The following is a 21,251-nucleotide window of genomic DNA, read 5'->3' on the forward strand; positions in this document are numbered from 1 at the left end:
GCCAGTGTAACAGTATAGCTTCCGTCCCTTTCCTCGCTCCTCTCTGGGCTCGAACCAGCAACACAACGACAACAGCCACCACATCGAAGCAGCGTTACCCATGCAGAGCAAGGGAAACAACCACCCCAAGGCTCAGAGCGAGAGAAGTTTGAAATGCTATTACCGCGCGCTAACTAGCCAGCCATTTCACTTCGGTCACACCAGCCTCATCTTGGGAGTTGATAGGTTTGAAGTCATAAACAGCGCAATGCTTGACGCACAACAAAGAGCTGCTGGCAAAACGCACGAAAGTGCTGTTTGAATGAATGTTTACTCGCCGGCTTCTGCCTACCACCACTCAGTCAGATACTTAGATGCTTGTATGCTCAGTCAGATTATATGCAACACAGGACACGCTAGATAATATCTAGTAATATCATCAACCATGTGTAGTTAACTAGTGATTATGATTGATTGTTTTTTATAAGATAAGTTTAATGCTAGCTAGCAACTTACCTTGGCTTACTGCATTTGCGTAACAGGCAGTCTCCTTGTGGAGTGCAACGAGAGAGAGGCAGGTCGTTATTGCGTTGGACTAGTTAACTGTAAGGTTGCAAGATTGTATCCCCCGAGCTGACAAGGTGAAAATCTGTCGTTCTGCCCCTGAACGAGGCAGTTAACCCACCGTTCCTAGGCCGTCATTGAAAATAAGAATGTGTTCTTAACTGACTTGCCTAGTTAAATACAGATGAAATAAAGGTGTAATTTTTATATATATATATATATATATATATATATATATATATATTTTTAATCGGTGCCTGAAATCGGCCCTAATTAATCGGCCATTCCGATTAATCGGTCGACCTCTAGTACACACAGTCCCAGGTAACCCTAATAGGGGCGAATCCTAATTTCCAATTGTCAAAAATGTCAGTAAAAGTTAGGATTCTCCCCTTAACTACTGATGCAGACTCAATTTTTAGAGTACTCTAGGAAAACACAGTGATCAAATGTGTTAGTGCATTACAACTGGGTAACTTAAAATGTACCGTTTCTAAGCAGCTGACAAACTAATGCCTTGTGAATGAGAACTATAATACTTAGTTTGATTGTTTTTTATAAGATAAGTTTAATGCTAGCTAGCAACTTAAGTAGTCCAGAAAATATGTATACAAAAGTCTATACAGTATGCTGCAGGAGACGGGAGATGTACTGTGCAGTAAGAATATACTACAGCTATGTTTCGACAAACCAGTGCCTCTCCCCCCTGAACATCCCTTTGAAGCTGCCCACTGAGATGTTTTCAGGACCATGGCCAGCTCCTTCTAGTGCCATACACTGATGAATACTGTATATACACACACACACACACACACACACAAATAGGTAACTGCCAAAATAAAGGAAACACCAACATAAAGTGTATGTGGGACGTTAGCGTCCCACCTGGCCAACATCCAGTGAGATTGCAGAGCACCAAATTCAAATACAGAAATACTCATTACAAAAATTCAGAAAAGATACAACTATTTTACATAGGTTTAAAGATGAACTTCTTGTGAATCCAGCCAGCGGTGTCAGATTTCAAAAATGCTTTACGGCGAAAACATACCTTACGATTATTTGACAACATAGCCAAGCAGACAAATCATTACAAACAGTAACCAGCCAAGTAGAAGAGTTACACAAGTCAGAAATAGAGATAAAATTAATCACTTACCTTTGATGATCTTCATATGGTTGCACTCAGAATACATTCATTTATTCAATAAATGTTCCTTTTGTTTGATAAAGTCTCTCTTTATATCCAAGAACCTCAGTTTTGTTTGCGCGTTTTCTTCAGTAATCCACAGGCTCAAACGCAGTCACAACAGGTAGACAAAAAAAATCCTAATTGTATCCGTAAAGTTCATAGAAACATGTTAAACAATGTTTATATTCAATCCTCAGGTTGTTTTTAGCCTAAATAATCGATAATATTTCAACCGGACAATTATTATCGTAAAAAAAAAGAGGTAAACAAGAAAGACACTCTCTCGTTGCGCGCATGAAAAAGCTCTGTGACACGGCAGGGTCCACTCATTCCGACTGCTCTTACTCCCTCATTTTTCAGAATACAAGCCTGAAACAATTTCTAAAGACTTGACATCTAGTGGAAGGCATAGGAACTGCAATTTGAGTCCTAAGTCAATGGATACTGTAATGGCATTGAATAGAAATCTACAACAACAAAAAAATCCTACTTCCTGAATGGATTTTTCTCAGGTTTTCACCTGTCAAATCAGTTCTGTTATACTCACAAACAATTTTTAACCATTTTGGAAACTTTAGTGTTTTCTATCCAAATCTACCAATTATATGCATATCCTATCTTCTGGGCCTGAGTAGAAGGCAGTTTAATTTGGGAATGCTTTTCATCCAAAATTCCAAATGCTGCCCCCTACCCTAGAGAAGTTAATTGCTTAATTAACTCAGGAACAACACCTGCGTGGAAGCATCTGCTTTCAATATAATTTGTATCCCTCATTTATTCAAGTGTTTCCTTTATTTTGGCATTTACCTGTAAATAGACTAGCAAGCAGCTGATGTCTTCAAAGTCAATATGGCATCTATAGGGCACACAGGGGGATGATAGAATATGAAGTCACGACTGTAATAAACAGAGCTAGTATCCACTGTAGCTATGGGTGAAAAACCACTTGAGTAGAACCAATAGTTTCCTGCATTGACCCACTAAGTGAATCAACAAAACTGTGGCTGGCTAGAAGGTTACACTCATTGGTTACACCTCATCACCATAGGCATAATGTTATAAGTATAGAGTTGACTTCGTGCCTGCCTGCTTCTACCTAGCCCTTAATTGTCTCAGCGGTCCAGTGGTAATGTGTTGCCATACGGCGAGACAGACCATGATAAGCTCCAACAGCTGCTCAGCTCTGCTCACGGCAGGACAATGTTCTGCTTTAATAATAATAAAACATCCCAACGGCCATTAGGCTAGGACACAAGGTGAGACATGGCTAATGGGGGAATTGGCTGAAAAACAGCCATTACCGAATCTCATTGAAGGCTCTATTTTTGGCTGGGGGTAAGGAGGTGCAAGTATCAAACGCATGTTAGTTAGACATTTTGTAATGTAAAAACTGGCACACTGGTGTTTTCCAACCCCTAGGCCAGGTTCAATAATTGACCTATCTTCCTTTGAGGAAACAATATTTGAGGTGTGTCCTTACAAATGTGCGCCAATATGGCAATTAAAAAAAATATATATATATATTTTTTTTTATTAGTATTATTTTTTATTAACAACAAATCAATACAGAAAGTACATGAGGGAACACAAGAATATATAGATTATATACAATGGACAATCGAGCTAGGGGGTACAATATCACACTACAATTACACAAGGACCTTAATTAAGGGACATACATACACTTACAATTCTAACAGATTTTTTGTTAGGAGAGTATTTAACGGTCTTAAAATACAGTTCCATTTCTTTTTGTAGGGTAAGAAAATATGTTTTTTTTGTTTGTAAATTTACATTTGTGTATATGAAATTTAGACAAAATAAGTTAAATTAATTGCATAAAAATGTTTCAACTTATTTCTATCGTATGTAAAGAATCCAAGCAGTACATCTCTCCACAATAGTGTAAAATCTTCATAAATGTGTTCAATTATAAATCTACTGAGCACAACTAGGGATATAGAGTACCATACCACTCAGCCATATGAGTCATAATACCCATAAAACCTAGCAATCAAACAAGGAAATGGTTCCAATGGTTTTTCACCATTCATTTTTGCCATAGGGAATTTTAGAAACACTTAAAATAAAGGCCGTGTTTCGTGTAGGCTTACCCTGACGAGACGTTTTGATAACCATGTAACTCTCTCTATGACAAATTAAATATTATTAGTCACATACGCAAAATACAACAGGTAGACCTTACAGTGAAATGCTTACTTATGAGCCCCTAACCAAAAAAGCAGTTAAAAAAAATATGAGTAAGAATAATAAATAAAAGTAACAAGTAATTAAAGAGCAGCAGCAAAATAACAACAGCGAGACTATACACAGGGGGGTACCGGTACAGAGTAAATGTGTGTGGGCACCTGTTAGTTGAGGCAATATGTACATGTAGGCAGTTACTAAGGTGACTTTTATCAATATATTTGCCTGTATTTACCCACTCCGCCCCCAAAATGAAATGCTAATGTAGTTATCATAAAATAACCAGTGTTGTGTTCGAGACCACCTAAAGCGAGACCGATCCAAAGCCAGAGCAAATTGAGTCAGAGTCAAGACCAAGACCGGAAAGGGGACAAGGAGTCCAAGAACGAGTTAAGACCAGAAACATCTGTTTTGTCCAGGACCGGAGTCTACACAGACCAGTGCACTATAAGCAATCAGCTCTACAGTAGGCCTTTATATGAACAAGCCATTTGCCACACGGGCCTGCCATCATACCCCTTCAACCTTCCTGTGTTCCAGGCAGCAACTTTAGATCATTAGAACGCATTCGCCAAAAGCCACAAAATACACCTGAATTTCTGCAAAAATGTAAACACCACTGAAGTCCTCTCACATTTGGAAACTTTACAGTTCTATTGATCAAACAACCATGAAAAGGTAGGCTCTCTTACTCAGTTATGCACATCAACAACTACAAGATCAACAACCAATGCTAGGCAGAGCAAGATTAATTTAAATCTAATGAAGGAACATTAGATAAACCCTCTAACTTTTTCAGCTAGTTGGCTGTCAAAATTGCGCTGATAAACAATGGGGAATTGTAGCCTCCTCATCCTTCTGCAGCTTGCCATGCTTGTCCCAACCAAGCTAACTGGCTAACGTTAGCTAGCTTGTTAGCGAGATACTTCCAGAAACAAATGAGAGAACGCCTCACTCTGACCATTTTACTTGCCGTAGCAGAGCTGGTTAGCTGTTTACATGTTATCTAGAGCGTTCTTGACTATGTTTCCTGACACCGGTCATATTCATCAGTTCTGTGCTCTGGCACACTTGGACGAGAGTGCTCTGAAATTGGAGTAGATAAAAAGAGTGAATTTGCGAACGCAAGAGATATGCCAACTGGATAACCAAATGATACCTGCATCTCTAGTTGTGTATATCCACCAAAAAACGATATGAGAAAAGACTCACCCACTCCTCCATTGGCATGACATCCTCTAAGCAGCTAGCTAGCTAACGTTAGGTTCCGTGTTTTAAGCTTGCTACATAAATATATACACTAGCCTATTAGCAACATTTTGACTGACTTGAGATAATTGCCCTTGCTAGTTCGATTGTATTGACATTCTCAGCGTTAGTTACGTCTGTCCGTTTTTGACCAGAATATTGAGTCATTGAAACTGAAACAGCGCATCCAGAATGGAGGCAGCAAACAATGTACCAGGCCAGCTGTGATTTACAACCTGACAGCAATATTTTTTGGACGACCAAGAAATGTATTGGTGAATTATATTAATCATGCATCTATTTATTCTGCCATTAATGCCTTCGTGTACGTCATGGAACGTTGAGTCAAATAAGCTATTATTAAAACCTCTTATAAAGCTGGTTTTGTAGCATAAACTGGGAATTGGATATTTTTTACTGATATTATGATGGTCTCTTTGAAACTTCTTTCCTACCCTACCGGCTTCCGATGTCATCCTTCTGTGAGCCGCTACATGCCAAAACCATTTGAGAGCTGCACACTCTTGCTGCCTGAAGATGACGTTCTGCAGAAACTAGGCTGTGTACATGTGAATATATTTCACATGCTTTGCGATTGTGTAGGCTACTTTGAAAGAATCAGGAACCTGTCACACACTGAAGGCCTATCGGTTTGCCATTGCCACAGTACCAAACGAGCTCCTCCTTCTCAATAGTGGTTTTGATATGAGGCCAATTTCTTTTAAAAGTACCCCACAGGGTGCTCAACATTGTTATTGTATTTCTGTAGGAGGACAGCCCCTATTTCTATGTCGCTGGCATCGGTGTACAAAGCAAATGGCCGACGGAAATCCGGAGCTGCTAGCACCGGTGCAGAGACCAAAGGGTCTTAGCATTTCGTAACCTGATCAGAAGACGAAGGTAGGAAAACAAACCATCAGGAGTGACAAAAGCAGACTCTTTGACGTGCTCAGTTAGAGTGACCTGCCAATATCACTTCAGCAGATCAAACTTGCTAATGTACTTAGCAGTGCCAACACAGTCCACACAATCGTCGACCCTAGGCAAAGGGTACGAGTCTGACTTAGTAACGGTATTGACTTTGCGAAAATCGGGGAAAAAACATCCCCTTTGTTACAAATATACTGGGCGAACTCTACGGACTGTTGCCATGTTGTGCAATGCTGTGCTCAAACATAAACTCTACTTCACTATGGCGCTAACGTGCTCCAACGGATTAGTTTTTTCGTGATTAAGGTGTTGCCCTGCAACAACCTCGCTCTCAGCAAGCTCAAAAGGACCTCTTAAATGATGTCCAAACAAGCTCATTCAGACTAAAACCGAGAGATTCCTGAACAACCACGCTGCAATCAGCACAAGGGGCCCTCGGAGTGTGGTGTCAGGAAAATAACCTCACACTCAACGTCAACAAAACTAAGCAGATGATTGTGGACTTCAGGAAACAGCAGAGGGAACACCCCCCTATCCACATTGATGGAACAGTAGTGGAGAGGGTAGTAAGTTTTAAGTTCCTCGGCGTACACATCACAGACAAACTGAATTGGTCCACCTACACAGACAGCATCGTGAAGAAGGCGCAGCAGCGCCTCTTCAACCTCAGGAGGCTGAAGAAATTCGTCTTGTCACCAAAAGCACTCACAAACTTCTACAGATGCACAAACGAGAGCATCCTCTTGGGCTGTATCACCGCCTGGTACGGCAACTGCTCCGCCCATAACCGTAAGGCTCTCCAGAGGGTAGTGAGGTCTGCACAACGCATCACCGGGGGCAAACTACCTGCCCTCCAGGACACCTACACCACCCGATGTCACAGGAAGGCCATAAAGATCATCAAGGACAACAACCACCCGAGCCACTGCCTGTTCACCCCGCTATCGTCCAGAAGGCGAGGTCAGTACAGGTGCATCAAAGCTGGGACCGAGAGACTGAAAAACAGCTTCTATCTCAAGGCCATCAGACTGTTAAACAGCCACCACTAACATTGAGTGGCTGCTGCCAACACACTGACTCAACTCCAGCCATTTTAATAATGGGAATTGATGGGAAATGATGTATCACTAGCCACTTTAAACAATGCTACTTAATATAATGTTTACATACCCTACATTATTCATCTCATATGTATATACTGTACTCTATATCATCTACTGCATCTTTATGTAATGCATGTATCACTAGCCACTTTAACTATGCCACTTTGTTTACATACTAATCTCATATGTATATACTGCACTCAATACCATCTACTGTATCTTGCCTATGCCGCTCTGTACCATCACTCATTCATATATCTTTATGTACATATTCTTTATCCCCTTACACTTGTGTCTATAAGGTAGTAGTTTTGGAATTGTTAGCTAGATTACTTGTTGGTTATTACTGCATTGTCGGAACTAGAAGCACAAGCATTTCGCTACACTCGCATTAACATCTGCTAACCATGTGTATGTGACAAATAAAATTTGATTTGTTTTGACAAGAGGGACCCCTTCATCCCAGTCTCTCAAACCAAAAGCAGTAAGCTCTCAACATAGACTTCAAAGTCTGATAATCTCTCAATAGCACATTGAGACTCTGGGTGGTAGACACAAGAGGGGAAAATTAGTTACACCCAACTGTTGTAGAACTTGCTGGAAGACCTTTGACATGAAATTCAAATTCGGTCTGATTGCACAATCCGCAGAAGTCCAAACGTTGACAATTGTTTCACCAGGGCCTTAATACTGGGAGCTGTGATTTTCCTCAGTGGAATAGCCTCAGGGAAACAAGTAGCCGCACACATGATGGTTACAAGAAACTGGTTACCACTCTTGGCTTCGGGAAAAGGACCAACACAGTCCACCAGAACCCTGCTGAAATAAATATATATATATATATATATATATATATATATATATATATATATATATATATATATATATATATATATACACACACACACAGTGGGGCAAAAAAGTATTTAGTCAGCCACCAATTGTGCAAGTTCTCCCACTTAAAAATATGAGAGAGGCCTATAATTTTCTTCACATGTACACTTCAACTATGACAGACAAAATTAGAAAAAAAATCCAGAAAATCACATTGTAGGATTTTTTATGAATTTATTTGCAAATTATGGTGGAGAATAAGTATTTGGTCACCTAAAAACAAGCAAGATTTCTGGCTCTCACAGACCTGTAACTTCTTCTTTAAGAGGCTCCTCTGTCCTCCACTCCACTTGTTATCAGTATAAAAGACACCTGTCCACAACCTCAAACAGTCACACTCCAAACTCCACTATGGCCAAGACCAAAGAGCTGTCAAAGGACACCAGAAACAAAATTGTAGACCTGCACCAGGCTGGGAAGACTGAATCTGCAATAGGTAAGCAGCTTGGTCTGAAGAAATCCACTGTGGGAGCAATTATTAGGAAATGGAAGACATACAAGACCACTGATAATCTACCTCAATCTGGGGCTCCACGCAAGATCTCACCCTGTGGGGTCAAAATGATCACAAGAACGGTGAGCAAAAATCCCAGAACCACACGGGGGGACCTAGTGAATGGCCTGCAGAGAGCTGGGACCAAAGTAACAAAGCCTACCATCAGTAACACACTATGCCGCCAGGGACTCAAATCCTGCAGTGCCAGACGTGTCCCCCTGCTTAAACCAGTACATGTCCAGGCCCGTCTGAAGTTTGCTAGAGAGCATTTGGATGATCCAGAAGAAGATTAGGAGAATGTCATATGGTCAGATGAAACCAAAATATAACTTTTTGGTAAAAACTCAACTCGTTGTGTTTGGAGGGCAAAGAATGCTGAGTTGCATCCAAAGAACACCATACCTACTGTGAAGCATGGGGGTGGACACATCATGCTTTGGGGCTGTTTTTCTGCAAAGGGATCAGGACGACTGATCCATGTAAAGGATGCCATGTATCGTGAGATTTTGAGTGAACCTCCTTCCATCAGCAAGGGCATTGAAGATGAAATGTGGCTGGGTCTTTCAGCATGACAATGATCCCAAACACACCACCCGGGCAACGAAGGAGTGGCTTCGTAAGAATCATTTCAAGGTCCTGGAGTGGCCTAGCCAGTCTCCAGATCTCAACCCCATAGAAAATCTTTGGAGGGAGTTGAAAGTTCGTGTTGCCCAGCAACAGCCCCAAAACATCACTGCTCTAGAGGAGATCTGCATGGAGGAATGGGCCAAAATACCAGCAACAGTGTGTGCAAACCTTGTGAAGACTTACAGAAAACGTTTGACCTCTGTCATTGCCAACAAAGGGTATATAACAAAGTATTGAGATAAACTTTTGTTATTGACCAAATACTTATTTTCCACCATAATTTGCAAATCAATTCATAAAAAATCCTACAATGTGATTTTCTGGATTTTTTTCTCATTTTGTCTGTCATAGTTGAAGTGTACCTATGATGAAAATTACAGGCCTCTCTCCTCTTTTTAAGTGTGAGAACTTGCACAATTGGTGGCTGACAATACTTTTTTGCCCCACTGTGTATATATATATATATATATATATATAGACACACATACACACACACACACTACCGTTCAAAGTTTGGGTCACTTAGAAATGTCCTTGTTTTTTAAAGAAAAGCACAAAAAAATCCCTTCAAAATAACATCTCATTGATCAGAAATACAGTGTAGACATTAATGTTGTAAATTACTATTGTAGCTGGAAACGGCATTATCAGCAACCCCTCCTGTGCTCCAGTGGCATGTTGTTGTTTTTTCACCCTTATTTAACCAGGTAGGCTAGTTGAGAACAAGTTCTCATTTGCAACTGCGTTGTGTTAGCTAATCCAACTTTATAATTTTAAAAGGCCAATTGATCATTAGAAAACCATTTGCAATTATGTATGCCACTGCTGAAAATGGTTGTGCTGATTTAAAGAAGCAATACAATTGGCCTTCTTTAGACTAGTTGAGTATCTGGTGCATCAGCATTTGTGGGTTCGATTACAGGCTCAAAATGGCTAGAAACAAAGAACTTTCTTCTGAAACTCGTCAGTCTATTCTTGTTCTGAGAAATGAAGGCTAATCCATGCGAGAAATTGCCAAGAAACTGAAGATCTCGTACAACGCTGTGTACTACTCCCTTCAAAGAACAGCGCAAACTGTCTCTAACCAGAATAGAAAGAGGAGTGGGAGGCCCCGGTGCACAACTGAGCAAGAGGACAAGTACATTAGTGTTTAGTTTGACAAACAGAAGCCTCACAAGTTCTCAACTGTCAGCTTCATTAAATAGTACCCGCAAAACACAGTTTCAACGTCAACAGTGAAGAGGCGACAGTGCCTTTAGACCACTGCGCCACTCGGGAGGCCCAGGACAAGGTGACTTTTATCAATATATTCAGCTCTATTTACTCTCAGATTCAAAAAATTTAATTAGCATCAAAGTAGACATCATGCAAGGCTACAAATCCCTGCAAGCTCCTGCATATCATCTCTAGGTGAGACCTTTGCTAACAAGTACTTTGTCAATTTAAAACTTGCACAAGACAAACATGTTTATAATAAACTCAGCAAAAATAGAAATGTCCTCTCACTGTCAACTGTTTATTTTCAGCAAACTTAACGTGTAAATATTTGTATGAACATAACAAGATTCCATAACTGAAACATAAACTTAACAAGTTCCACAAACGTGTGACTAACAGAAATTGAATAATGTGTCCCTGAACAACGGTGGTGGTGGGGGGGTCAAAATCAAAAGTAACAGTCAGTATCTGGTGTGGCCACTAGCTGCATAAGTACTGCAGTGCATCTCCTCCTCATGGACTGCACCAGATTTGCCAGTTCTTGCTGTGAGATGTTACCCCACTCTTCCACCAAGGCACCTGCAAATTCCCAGACATTTCTGGGGGGAATGGCCCGAGCCCTCACCTTCCAATTCAACAGGTCCCAGATGTGCTCAATGGGATTGAGATCCGGGCTCTTCGCTGGCCATGGCATAACACTGACATTCCTGTCTTGCAGGAAATCACACACAGAACGAGCAGTATGGCTGGTGGCATTGTCATACTGGAGGGTCATGTCAGGATGAGCCCGCAGGAAGGGTACCACATGAGGGAGGAGGATGTCTTCCCTGCGTGTAACGCACAGGGTTGAGATTGCCTGCAATGACAACAAGCTCAGTCCGATGATGCTTTGAAACACCGCCCCAGACCATGACGGACCCTCCACCTCCAAATAAATCCTGCTCCAGAGGACAGGCCTCGGTGTAACGCTCATTCCTTCAACGATAAACGCGATTCCTACCATCACCCCTGGTGAGACAAATCCGCAACTCGTCAGTGAAGAGCAATTTTTGCCTGTCCTATCTGGTTCAAAGACGGTGGGTTTGTGCCCATAGGCGATGTTGTTGCCGGTGATGTCTGGTGAGGACCTGCCTTACAACAGGCCTACAAGCCCTCAGTCCAGCCTCTCTCAGCCTATTGCAGACAGTCTGAGCACTACTGGAGGGATTGTGCGTTCCTGGTGTAACTCGGGCAGTTGTTGTTGCCATCCTGTACCTGTCCGCAGGTGTGATGTTCGGATGTACCGTTCCTGTGCAGGTGTTGTTACACGTGGTCTGCAACTGCAAGGATGATCAGCTGTCCGTCCTGTCTACCTGTAGCGCTGTCTTAGGCGTCTCACAATACGGATATTGCAATTTATTGCCCTGGCCACATCTGCAGTCGTCATGCCTCCTTGCAGCATGCCTAAGGCACGTTCACGCAGATCAGCAGGGACCCTGAGCATCTTTCTTTTGGTGTTTTTCAGTAGACAGGCCTCTTTAGTGTCCTAAGTTGTCATAACTGTGACCTTAATTGCCTACCATCTGTAAGCTGTATGCATGTTCATGAATTTTTATGGGCCATTGAACAAGCATGGGAAACAGGGTTTAAACAATTTACAATGAAGGTCTGTGAAGTAATTTGGATTTCTTCTAATTATCTTTGAAAGACAGGATCCTTATAAATAAAGGCTGTTAAGATTTCCTCTTGAAATCCGACATGTCCGTGGTTGTTAATTGTTAATTGTTGACAGACACCATGTTTCTATTGGAAATGGTGACGCATTTAAGTTGATCATGTTGTGAGTTGGAAGTAATTTTCTGTTGGCGGTGAGCAAACTTCTTCAACAAAAATATAGGATATATTTGATGTCTAAAGGGGGAATGTATTACAGGCTTTGGTTTTTCCATTTTTATTTTGAGGTTGGACATTAGCATGTGGGGTGCACCGATTGGCATCACCTCGTTAGTCAGTATGTGTTACACCTGTGCTGGTTTGCCATCTCGTTAGTGGGAAAGTGTTTCACCTGTGCTGGCCCAGGTGATATTTAAGAGTGGCTTGCCCAGTGCTTCAGTTGTCTTGAGAGAGGTGGAGATTTAATGCCTTTTTAGTTGGTACTCCCTATTTGAGTGTTTATCTTATCTTCCCTGTTTTTGTTTTGTTGTACTTTTTGATTTGCTTCCTATCTAAGTTTGGTGTGGGTTTTAATTTTGGACAAATTTAGTGGGTGCTCATGGTGGGTGTCTTTTAGGTCCCAGTTGTTGATAGTGACCTTTCAGTGGATACACCCATGAGTGTCTTTCAGAACCCTTCCTAAAACCCCCACCATTTTGGTTGTGGTCAGTAACTCTTTGTTAGTTCCACCTTCTGTTTGAGCGACATTATTTGGTTTTCTTGCTGGGGAACGTAATACACAGACCGATACCTGCATGTGCACCCATGTTCACAGAAGTGTATTGGTCACACACACACACACCTCTTTCTCGCCACAGATATTACTGATGATGGTGTCGGAAGCTGGGCTAGCAGAGGGTCCCAGGACCGCCAATACTCCCTTAGAGATAATCTGGCACACTGTTGGGAGGGAGAGGAGAAAACAGGGAACCAAATGAGCGTTAACATAGAATTTACAATGGCATTGAATTACACACTAGTTGCATATTGATACAGAGTACAATACAATATAAAAGCAGAATATGAAAGTATTGTTTACTTTTACAATATACAAGTAAATATGTACATTTTGTTTTCTTGCATGTTTCTGGCAGGTCAATTCTTTTTTTGGCTTGGCTAGCCAGCTCGCTAATTGTTTTTGTTTGAATGATGCGTCTGGACACTGTACCAGCTTTTTTTGTTTCACCTGGCTGCTGGTTCCTGATCTTTTGAAACCATCAATTGAGGAGTTACCTAACGCTTGAGAGGAATGGGAGATGCAGTAGAGGAATGCAGTGCTGAGGCAGAGGGCTCGTAGTGAGGAGGACTGGCTACTACTCTGAACTGTGTGTGGTGTGCTTTCTAGCACCCAGCGCTGCTGAGGCAAACATTGGATCTACCATTAGTTTTCATTGAAGGCTAAATAGAAAGACTCCAATCACAGCCTAGACATACTGTAGTGTCACCTACATGGGCCCAATATGGAGGGATATCACAACACTACATTATGCAAAAAACAAATAATCTCCCGGAATAAAACTTTTCTTTTAGCATATCAGGCTGACAAGCGTGTCTTGGTTTGAGAGGCGTATCAAAGGGCGCTATCTCCAGAATTGTGTAACCATGTGCAGAGCCTGCGGTCTACGGAATCATACAGTGCGTTTGAAAGTTTTCAGATCCGTTGCATTTTCTACATTGTTACATAACAGTCTTATTCTAAAATACATTATATAGTTTTTCCCCCCCCTCAATCTACACACGATACTCCATAATGTTTTGTAGATTGCTCAGTTTGGCTGGGCAGACAGCTCTAAGCAGAGTCTTGATGGTTCCAAACTTCTTCCATTTAAGAATGATGGAGGCCACTGAGCTCTTGGGGACCGTATATGCTGCGGAAATGTTTTGGTATCCTTCCTCAGATCTGTGCCTCGACACAATCCTGTCTTAGACCTCATGGCTTGGTTTTTGCTCTGACATGCACTGTAAATGGTGGAACCTTAAATAGACAGGTGCATGCCTTTCCAAATCATGTCCAATTGAATATACCACAGGTGGACTCCAATCAAGTTGTAGAAACGTCTCAAGGATGATCAATGGAAACAGGATACACCTAAACTCAATTTCGAGTCTCATAGCAAAGGGTCTGAATACTTATGTAAATAAGGTATCTGTAATTTTCTCTTTATTTTTAATACATTTACATCGCTTGATCGTTATGGGGTATTGTGTGAAGATTGAGGGAGAAAAATAATTAAATCCATTTTAGAATAAGGCTGTAACGTAACAAAATGTGGAAGTCAAGGGGTCTGAATACTTTCAGAATGCACTGTACAGCTTCCATAATTTAATTTGAAGTGTAAATTGGACAATGATGAATCAATACCCTGTTTACAAATTTTCCCATTTACAATGGTCTAGTGGTACACATACTTTCAAGCAGCACTGTATATGAACCCTACAGGGCTGGTCATTATTTTGCTATAAAATAAACATCCGTATCTATACCCCAATTCTTAATAAAGACATTCCAAGTAAATTATATTTTCATTGTTAAATAAACCACTTTTGTTAAATAAGCAAACTCAGATTTACTGTGTGCAAAAATATGTGAACCCCTTCAGTCAATAACTTTTGGCACCTCCATTAGCAGCGACAACTTGGAATAAATGCCTCCTATAGCCAGTAATCTGACATCTGTTTTGAAGGATTTTTGCCCACCTCCTCCTTACAGAACGCCAATTGAGTGAGACTTGAGGGGTGTCTGGCATGAACTGCCTGCTTCAGGTTCTGCCACAGCATCTCGATTGGATTTAGGTCAGGACTTTGACTTGGCCAAAACACCAATCTTCTTTCTCCTAAGTCATTATTTGGTAGATTTGCATGAATTCTTTGGGTCGTTGTCTTGCTGGAAGACCTATTTTCAGCCCAGCTTTAGCTCCTTGACTGATGGCCTTACGTTCTGTTCAAGAATCTCCTGGTATACCTCAGAATTAATGGTTCCCTTAATGATGTGGAGCTCGTCCACAGGAGGAAAAGCAGCCTCAGATCTGGACATTCCCACCACCATGCTTGACTGTTGGGATAAGGTTATTTTGGTGGTAGGCAGTGTTGGGTTTTCGAGGAACATAGAGGTGTTGATTGTGACCAAAAAGGTCCATTTTGGACTCATCGGTTCACAGAATGGACTTCCAGAAACCTTCAGGTTTGTCCAGGTGGTCTCTGGCAAAGTTAAGGCAGGCAGTTTGTTTCTTTTTTGACAGCAGAGGCTTCTTCCTAGCAAGCGAATTGATGTCATGTTAAATGCTCTCCATTTGTAAATTATTTGGATATCAAATCTTTTTGCGATTTTATATCCTTCCCCAGACTGATGTGCTCTCACTACCCTCGTCCTGATGTCCTCTGAGCTCTCCTTTTACCTTCCTTTCGGCATGGATTGCTTTGCATTTACCTGGATAGGTAACACCATCCAGGTAAATGCCCCGCCCAAACTCTTTCCTAACAATCTCTCCTTTGATGGGTTCATTTGGTACCCAATTGTTTACCCACCTGATTCTACTTGACTTAACCAATACAACTTGGGGTTCACTTATTTTGGCACCTGCTCTAATTCCCTTTTTAATTTGTTTTTCTACTACACAAATGATTTCCTCTACACCAACATATGGTCAGATCAAAAAGACTGGTTCTGATAAAATGAAGATTTCATGGTTTAAAAATAAATCTTCAATTGCACAAGGGGTTCACATACTTTCAAGCAGCACTGTGTGTGTGTGTGTGTGTGTGTGTGTGTATGTATATATATATATATACACTGCTCAAAAAAATAAAGGGAACACTAAAATAACACATCCTAGATCTGAATGAATGAAATATTCTTATTAAATACTTTTTTCTTTACATAGTTGAATGTGCTGACAACAAAGTCACACAAAAATTATCAATGGAAATCAAATTTATCAACTCATGGAGGTCTGGATTTGGAGTCACACTCAAAATTAAATTGGAAAACCACACTACAGGCTGATCCAACTTTGATGTAATGTCCTTAAAACATGTCAAAATGAGGCTCAGTAGTGTGTGTGGCCTCCACGTGCCTGTATGACCTCCCTACAACGCCTGGGCATGCTCCTGATGAGGGGGCGGATGTTCTCCTGAGGGATCTCCTCCCAGACCTGGACTAAAGCATCCGCCAACTCCTGGACAGTCTGTTGGTGGATGGAGCGAGACATGATGTCCCAGATGTGCTCAATTGGATTCAGGTCTGGGGAACGGGCGGGCCAGTCCATAGCATCAATGCCTTCCTCTTGCAGGAACTGCTGACACACCCCAGCCACATAAGGTCTAGCATTGTCTTGCATTAGGAGGAACACAGGGCCAACCGCACTAGCATATGGTCTCAGAAGTGGTCTGAGGATCTCATCTAGGTACCTAATGGCAGTCAGGCTACCTCTGGCGAGCACATGGAGGGCTGTGCGGCCCCCCAAAGAAATGCCACCCCACACCATGACTGACCCACCGCCAAACCGGTCATGCTGGAGGATGTTGCAGGCAGCAGAACCTTCTCCACAGCGTCTCCAGACTCTGTCACTTCTGTCACATGTGCTCAGTGTGAACCTGCTTTCATCTGTGAAGAGGACAGGGCGCCAGTGGCAAATTTGCCAATCTTGGTGTTCTCTGGCAAATGCCAAACTGTAAGCACAACCCTCACCTGTGGACATGCACATTTGTGGCCTGCTGGAAGTAATTTTTCAGGGCTCTGGCAGTGCTCCTCCTGCTCCTCCTTGCACAAAGGCGGAGGTAGCGGTCCTACTGCTGGGTTGTTGCCCTCCTACGGCCTCCTCCACGTCTCCTGATGTACTGGCCTGTCTACTGGTAGCGCCTCCATGCTCTGGACACTACGCTGACAGACACAGCAAACCTTTTTGCCACAGCTCGCATTGATGTGCCATCCTGGATGAGCTGCACTACCTGAGCCACTTGTGTGGGTTGTAGACTCCGTCTCATGCTACCACTAGAGTGAAAGCACCGCCAGCATTCAAAAGTGACCAAAACATCAGCCAGGAAGCATAGGAACTGAGAAGTGGTCTGTGGTCACCACCTGCAGAACCACTCCTTTATTGGGGGTCTCTTGCTAATTGCCTATAATTTCCACCTGTTGTCTATTCCATTTGCACAACAGCATGTGAAATTTATTGTCAATCAGTGTTGCTCCTAAGTGGGCAGTTTGATTTCACAGAAGTGTGATTGACTTGGAGTTACATTGTGTTGTTTAAGTGTTCCCTTTATTTTTTTTGAGCAGTGTATATCTCCTCACCGGAGACCAGGGTTCAATCCCTGTGTCCACTGTCCACCCTTCCTACTGTACACCCTTCCTACTGTCTTCCTTTCTGTCTCCCTGTCTACTTAACTACTGTCTGAATCAAGTATTAAAAGTGAGAATTCCACTTTTAAAAATTGCTTGACATTTCCCGCAATGGTTGTGTCCCAACCAGGGCCAATAGGGCTCTGGTCAAAAGTAGTGCACTATATAGGGAATAGGGTGCTGTTTGGGATCAAGACAAATAGTCAGCAGTTAATTTCTAATCCTGTTTCAGCGGTATCCATTTCCACAGCCAACCAGCCATGGAGAGGCCAAACTGGCCTGGGCCTTTATTGGAACTGGGGAACTGCATTTGTCATTTCCTTCCTGCCGGTCAACTAAAGGGTTACTTCCCAAATGGCACCCTATTCCCCATATAGTGCATAAATAGTATAATGTAGGGTGCCATTTGGGACGCAACCAATATGTTCTCTCAAGGCTTCAGATAAATAAAAAAGACTTTACATCCACTAGACTAGAGCAAGCATTGGAAATGCAGCCAGGTCACCCGTGATACAAGTCAGTATTCGATGTCCATCCATGTCTGAGGATGTTGGGAGATGACATGGAACACGGCCACTAAGGGCAACAGTGAACACTGTTACCTTCAAGTAGGTTTCGGTTTTGCTAAGGCATTTTGGACGGGGATGGCGGATGGGTGTAAACATCTGCTACTCGCGTCAAAGGTTGAATGTTTGAATTCAGCAATAGAAAGTTGTTTTTGAGAGTTTTTTGTTTTAAGCCTATCCCAAACCTTACTTTAACCATTCAGAGTTAATGCCTAAACTTAACCATAAACACTTTGAAATTTGACGTTTGGAACATCTTTGAAATTTGTTTGGGAAAACATGGCTGAACATCTAATTCTGACATGAGCTTGTTGTGTAAATGATACGTAGGACAAGGGGATTTGTTTCTAGCTATAAGTCTTTGGCCGTATCCGAAAGCTGTCTAGTCTACTTACTAAAACTACATACTGTACTAATCACACTACATACTATTTAGAACGTACTGTTTAGTAAAAACGTATGAAGTAAGCAACAAATAACAAGTTCATTAGCCTATGCCCTGAGGGAACTTGGTTCCAGTTACAGTTGGAACCTTTGTATTAAAACCTTTTATTTTTAATAAACACCAGCTTTGCCTCTGTCTTGAGCCTCTATGAATTTTCTCTCATCACTGCCCTCCAAGTGTTCTGCCACATAGAAAATACTTCAGTTTTTAGCACTGTATATCATTATCCTGACTTACTGGTGTCCCCTGTCTCGTACTCGCTGTCCCTCAGGAGTTCAAAAATGTCCACCTCCACTTTGCCCATCACAGAGAGGTTACTAACACGGTTGATGCCCTCTTTGGCCAGGGTGATAGCCAGGCGCTCACCACGACTGCACTCCATCGGGTCATCCAGAACAGCAGCTACAAGACACAGGGTGTGTTACGGTTCTGCCATTTGGAGGACTATGCCTAGGGTTGCAAAGTTTTGGTAACTTTCCCCAAATTCCCTGTTTTCCCAGAAATTCCAGTTGGAATATTCCTGGAATCAGGAGGGAATAAGGAATCCTCCAACCAGGTTACCAGCTTTTTAAACCCTAACTATGCCATCAATGCCATAGCCTGGTGCCAGATCAGTTTCTGCTGTATAGCCAACTCCTATGGCCACTTTCTTGCCAAACATTACAGTTGAACTGCAACAGTATTCTCCCATTTGTGTTGATTGTGAGGACCTATAGGTTGGTATAATTAACATATTTGGGAAAATATTTTGCAATAAGCGGATTTTTATTTTGTTGATGAACATCTTTTTGGGGTGAATTTCTCCCAAGCATGATCAGTGAGTAGACCTTTTTATTGCTATATTTCTATGGCACAGGCTGTATTTCACAGGCAAAATAGCACAGATCTGTGCAAAATATACTGTCAAAATTATAACAATCTGCAGCATGATTTAATCAATTTTCAACAAAAATGTGCATTAAAATTAGGTGGTTTTTTAATCACGAAATGATGCATGCAATACACACAATGCATTTGTGAGTTGCAGTATTTGGAACTCACAATGGATATTAATCCCTTCCCGCCTATGTGAAATATTGTTTATTTTGCTCACTGCTGTTTGCTCATGTAAAATGTCCCCCATTATGCATTTTCTCTAGAGGCAGAGCTAGAACAAAGGAGAGAGACAGACTGCAGTTGTCTGTGATAAAAAGTTTATTATGTTAAATGTCATGGGTTTTCTCTCTTTCCCCAAATGTTATGTACTGAATATGAAATAACACTCTCAGTCCAGTGTGAGGGAGTTCAAAAGTAGTGCAACCTAACAGAAATGCAATGACGGCTTTACTGCTCTCCAATAATGTTACATTCTTTGACACCCCCCCACCAACAGTGGGATTTGATTCACTTCATAAGGTAAGCCAATGCTTGGATGGCAAGGAGAGAGGGATACACAGACAAACTTTTAGTTATCGTTCATATACCATTCAGTGAAATTTTGACCTGTATGAGAAGCTTGTCATAGTGAATGTTGCTGTTAAATAAACAAGTTATGCAGGGTCAGACAATGCCCTGTTTTTTTCTGTTATTGTTTCCTTTAAGATAGAAAGCAATTTTCTGCTTCACAAATGCATTCAGTCACTAGAGCGTGCACGGAAGTGACAGGAGCTCAAATTGAGATTGCTAATAGAAAAGCAACACAAGCCACATTGTAACCGAAGGTGCCAAGTCCTTTGTCACCATCACAAACTATATTAGTTAATACAGCACAGTAAGCAGTATACGAGTATTAAATTAAGCCAGTTGTCACATCTCCAAATAGGATGATTTCCAATGTATGCAAATGTCTAATTTAAAGCAATGTTGAGTATTCAGCCAAACTGTGGTATAAGCAAAAATAGCTCTCACCGATTTTAGTATTTTCCACATTCAAAAAATGCCAAATCCTTAAGAGGAGTGTTGGCATGATAGTGCACTGCAATTGCACAGGCAGGGGGATAGTTTGGTGCATTACTTACCCAGTCTCAAGGTGAATGGATTGCTGGATATGCGCCCTGCACACATGGCTAAGAGCAGCAGAGCGGCCCACACCGGGTGCATCTTCTATGACTCCTCATGGGGCTTACCTTGGGGGTGCCCCTCTCACAGCCAGCTGCACACAACAAGAAGAAACCGTCAGCATAGATAGAATAGAGAACTATTCTATTCTCATCAACGCTGTGGTATCCCAGGACTCCCTGGGAAGCAGTGGCCATTGTTATTGTGTGTACTATAAATGGACAATGCATAATCAATAACTTATCAACAAATTGGCATACAATGCACTAAATAAAAAAATAGGCCTGTCAAATAAACTGTATTATAAAATGAATTTACTCTACCGCAGCAGCACACAACGGCACCATATTTGGGTCCTCATTCTCAGGTTGTAAGCTGGGAAAAATGAAATGTATTACGCAGTCATAATGGGGCGGCAGGGTAGCCTAGTGGTTAGAGCGTTGGACTAGTAACCGGAAGGTTGCGAGTTCAAACCCCCGAGCTGACAAGGTACAAATCTGTCGTTCTGCCCCTGAACAGGCAGTTAACCCACTGTTCCCAGGCCGTCATTGAAAATAAGAATTTGTTCTTAACTGACTTGCCTAGTTAAATAAAGGTAAAATAAAAAATAAAAAAAAAATAAATAACTATAATACAGCTGCTTCTTTTGTCAAGTGAACAGTAATACACATGCATTATTAACCAGAGAGACAGAACATTCAATGTTTTCAT

At 41.7% G+C, this 21,251-nt stretch overlaps 1 protein-coding gene across 1 annotated transcript in view; it reads right to left on the reverse strand.

Annotated features, from left to right (window-relative positions):
* LOC139418088 (glutamate receptor ionotropic, kainate 4-like) overlaps window positions 1-21,251 on the reverse strand; it is an 89,899-nt gene that overhangs the window by 43,181 nt on the left and 25,467 nt on the right. Inside the window, exons 2-4 of the mRNA XM_071167265.1 lie at window positions 20,501-20,634; window positions 18,741-18,905; window positions 12,954-13,051 (exon numbers count right to left, since the gene is read on the reverse strand). Coding sequence (XP_071023366.1) covers window positions 12,954-13,051; window positions 18,741-18,905; window positions 20,501-20,582 — 345 coding nt within the window. The 5' untranslated portion in view covers window positions 20,583-20,634. The remainder of the gene's footprint in view (window positions 1-12,953; window positions 13,052-18,740; window positions 18,906-20,500; window positions 20,635-21,251) is intronic.

This window comes from Oncorhynchus clarkii, chromosome 10 (assembly GCF_045791955.1).
Source record: "Oncorhynchus clarkii lewisi isolate Uvic-CL-2024 chromosome 10, UVic_Ocla_1.0, whole genome shotgun sequence".
Taxonomy (NCBI): Eukaryota; Metazoa; Chordata; class Actinopteri; order Salmoniformes; family Salmonidae; genus Oncorhynchus; species Oncorhynchus clarkii.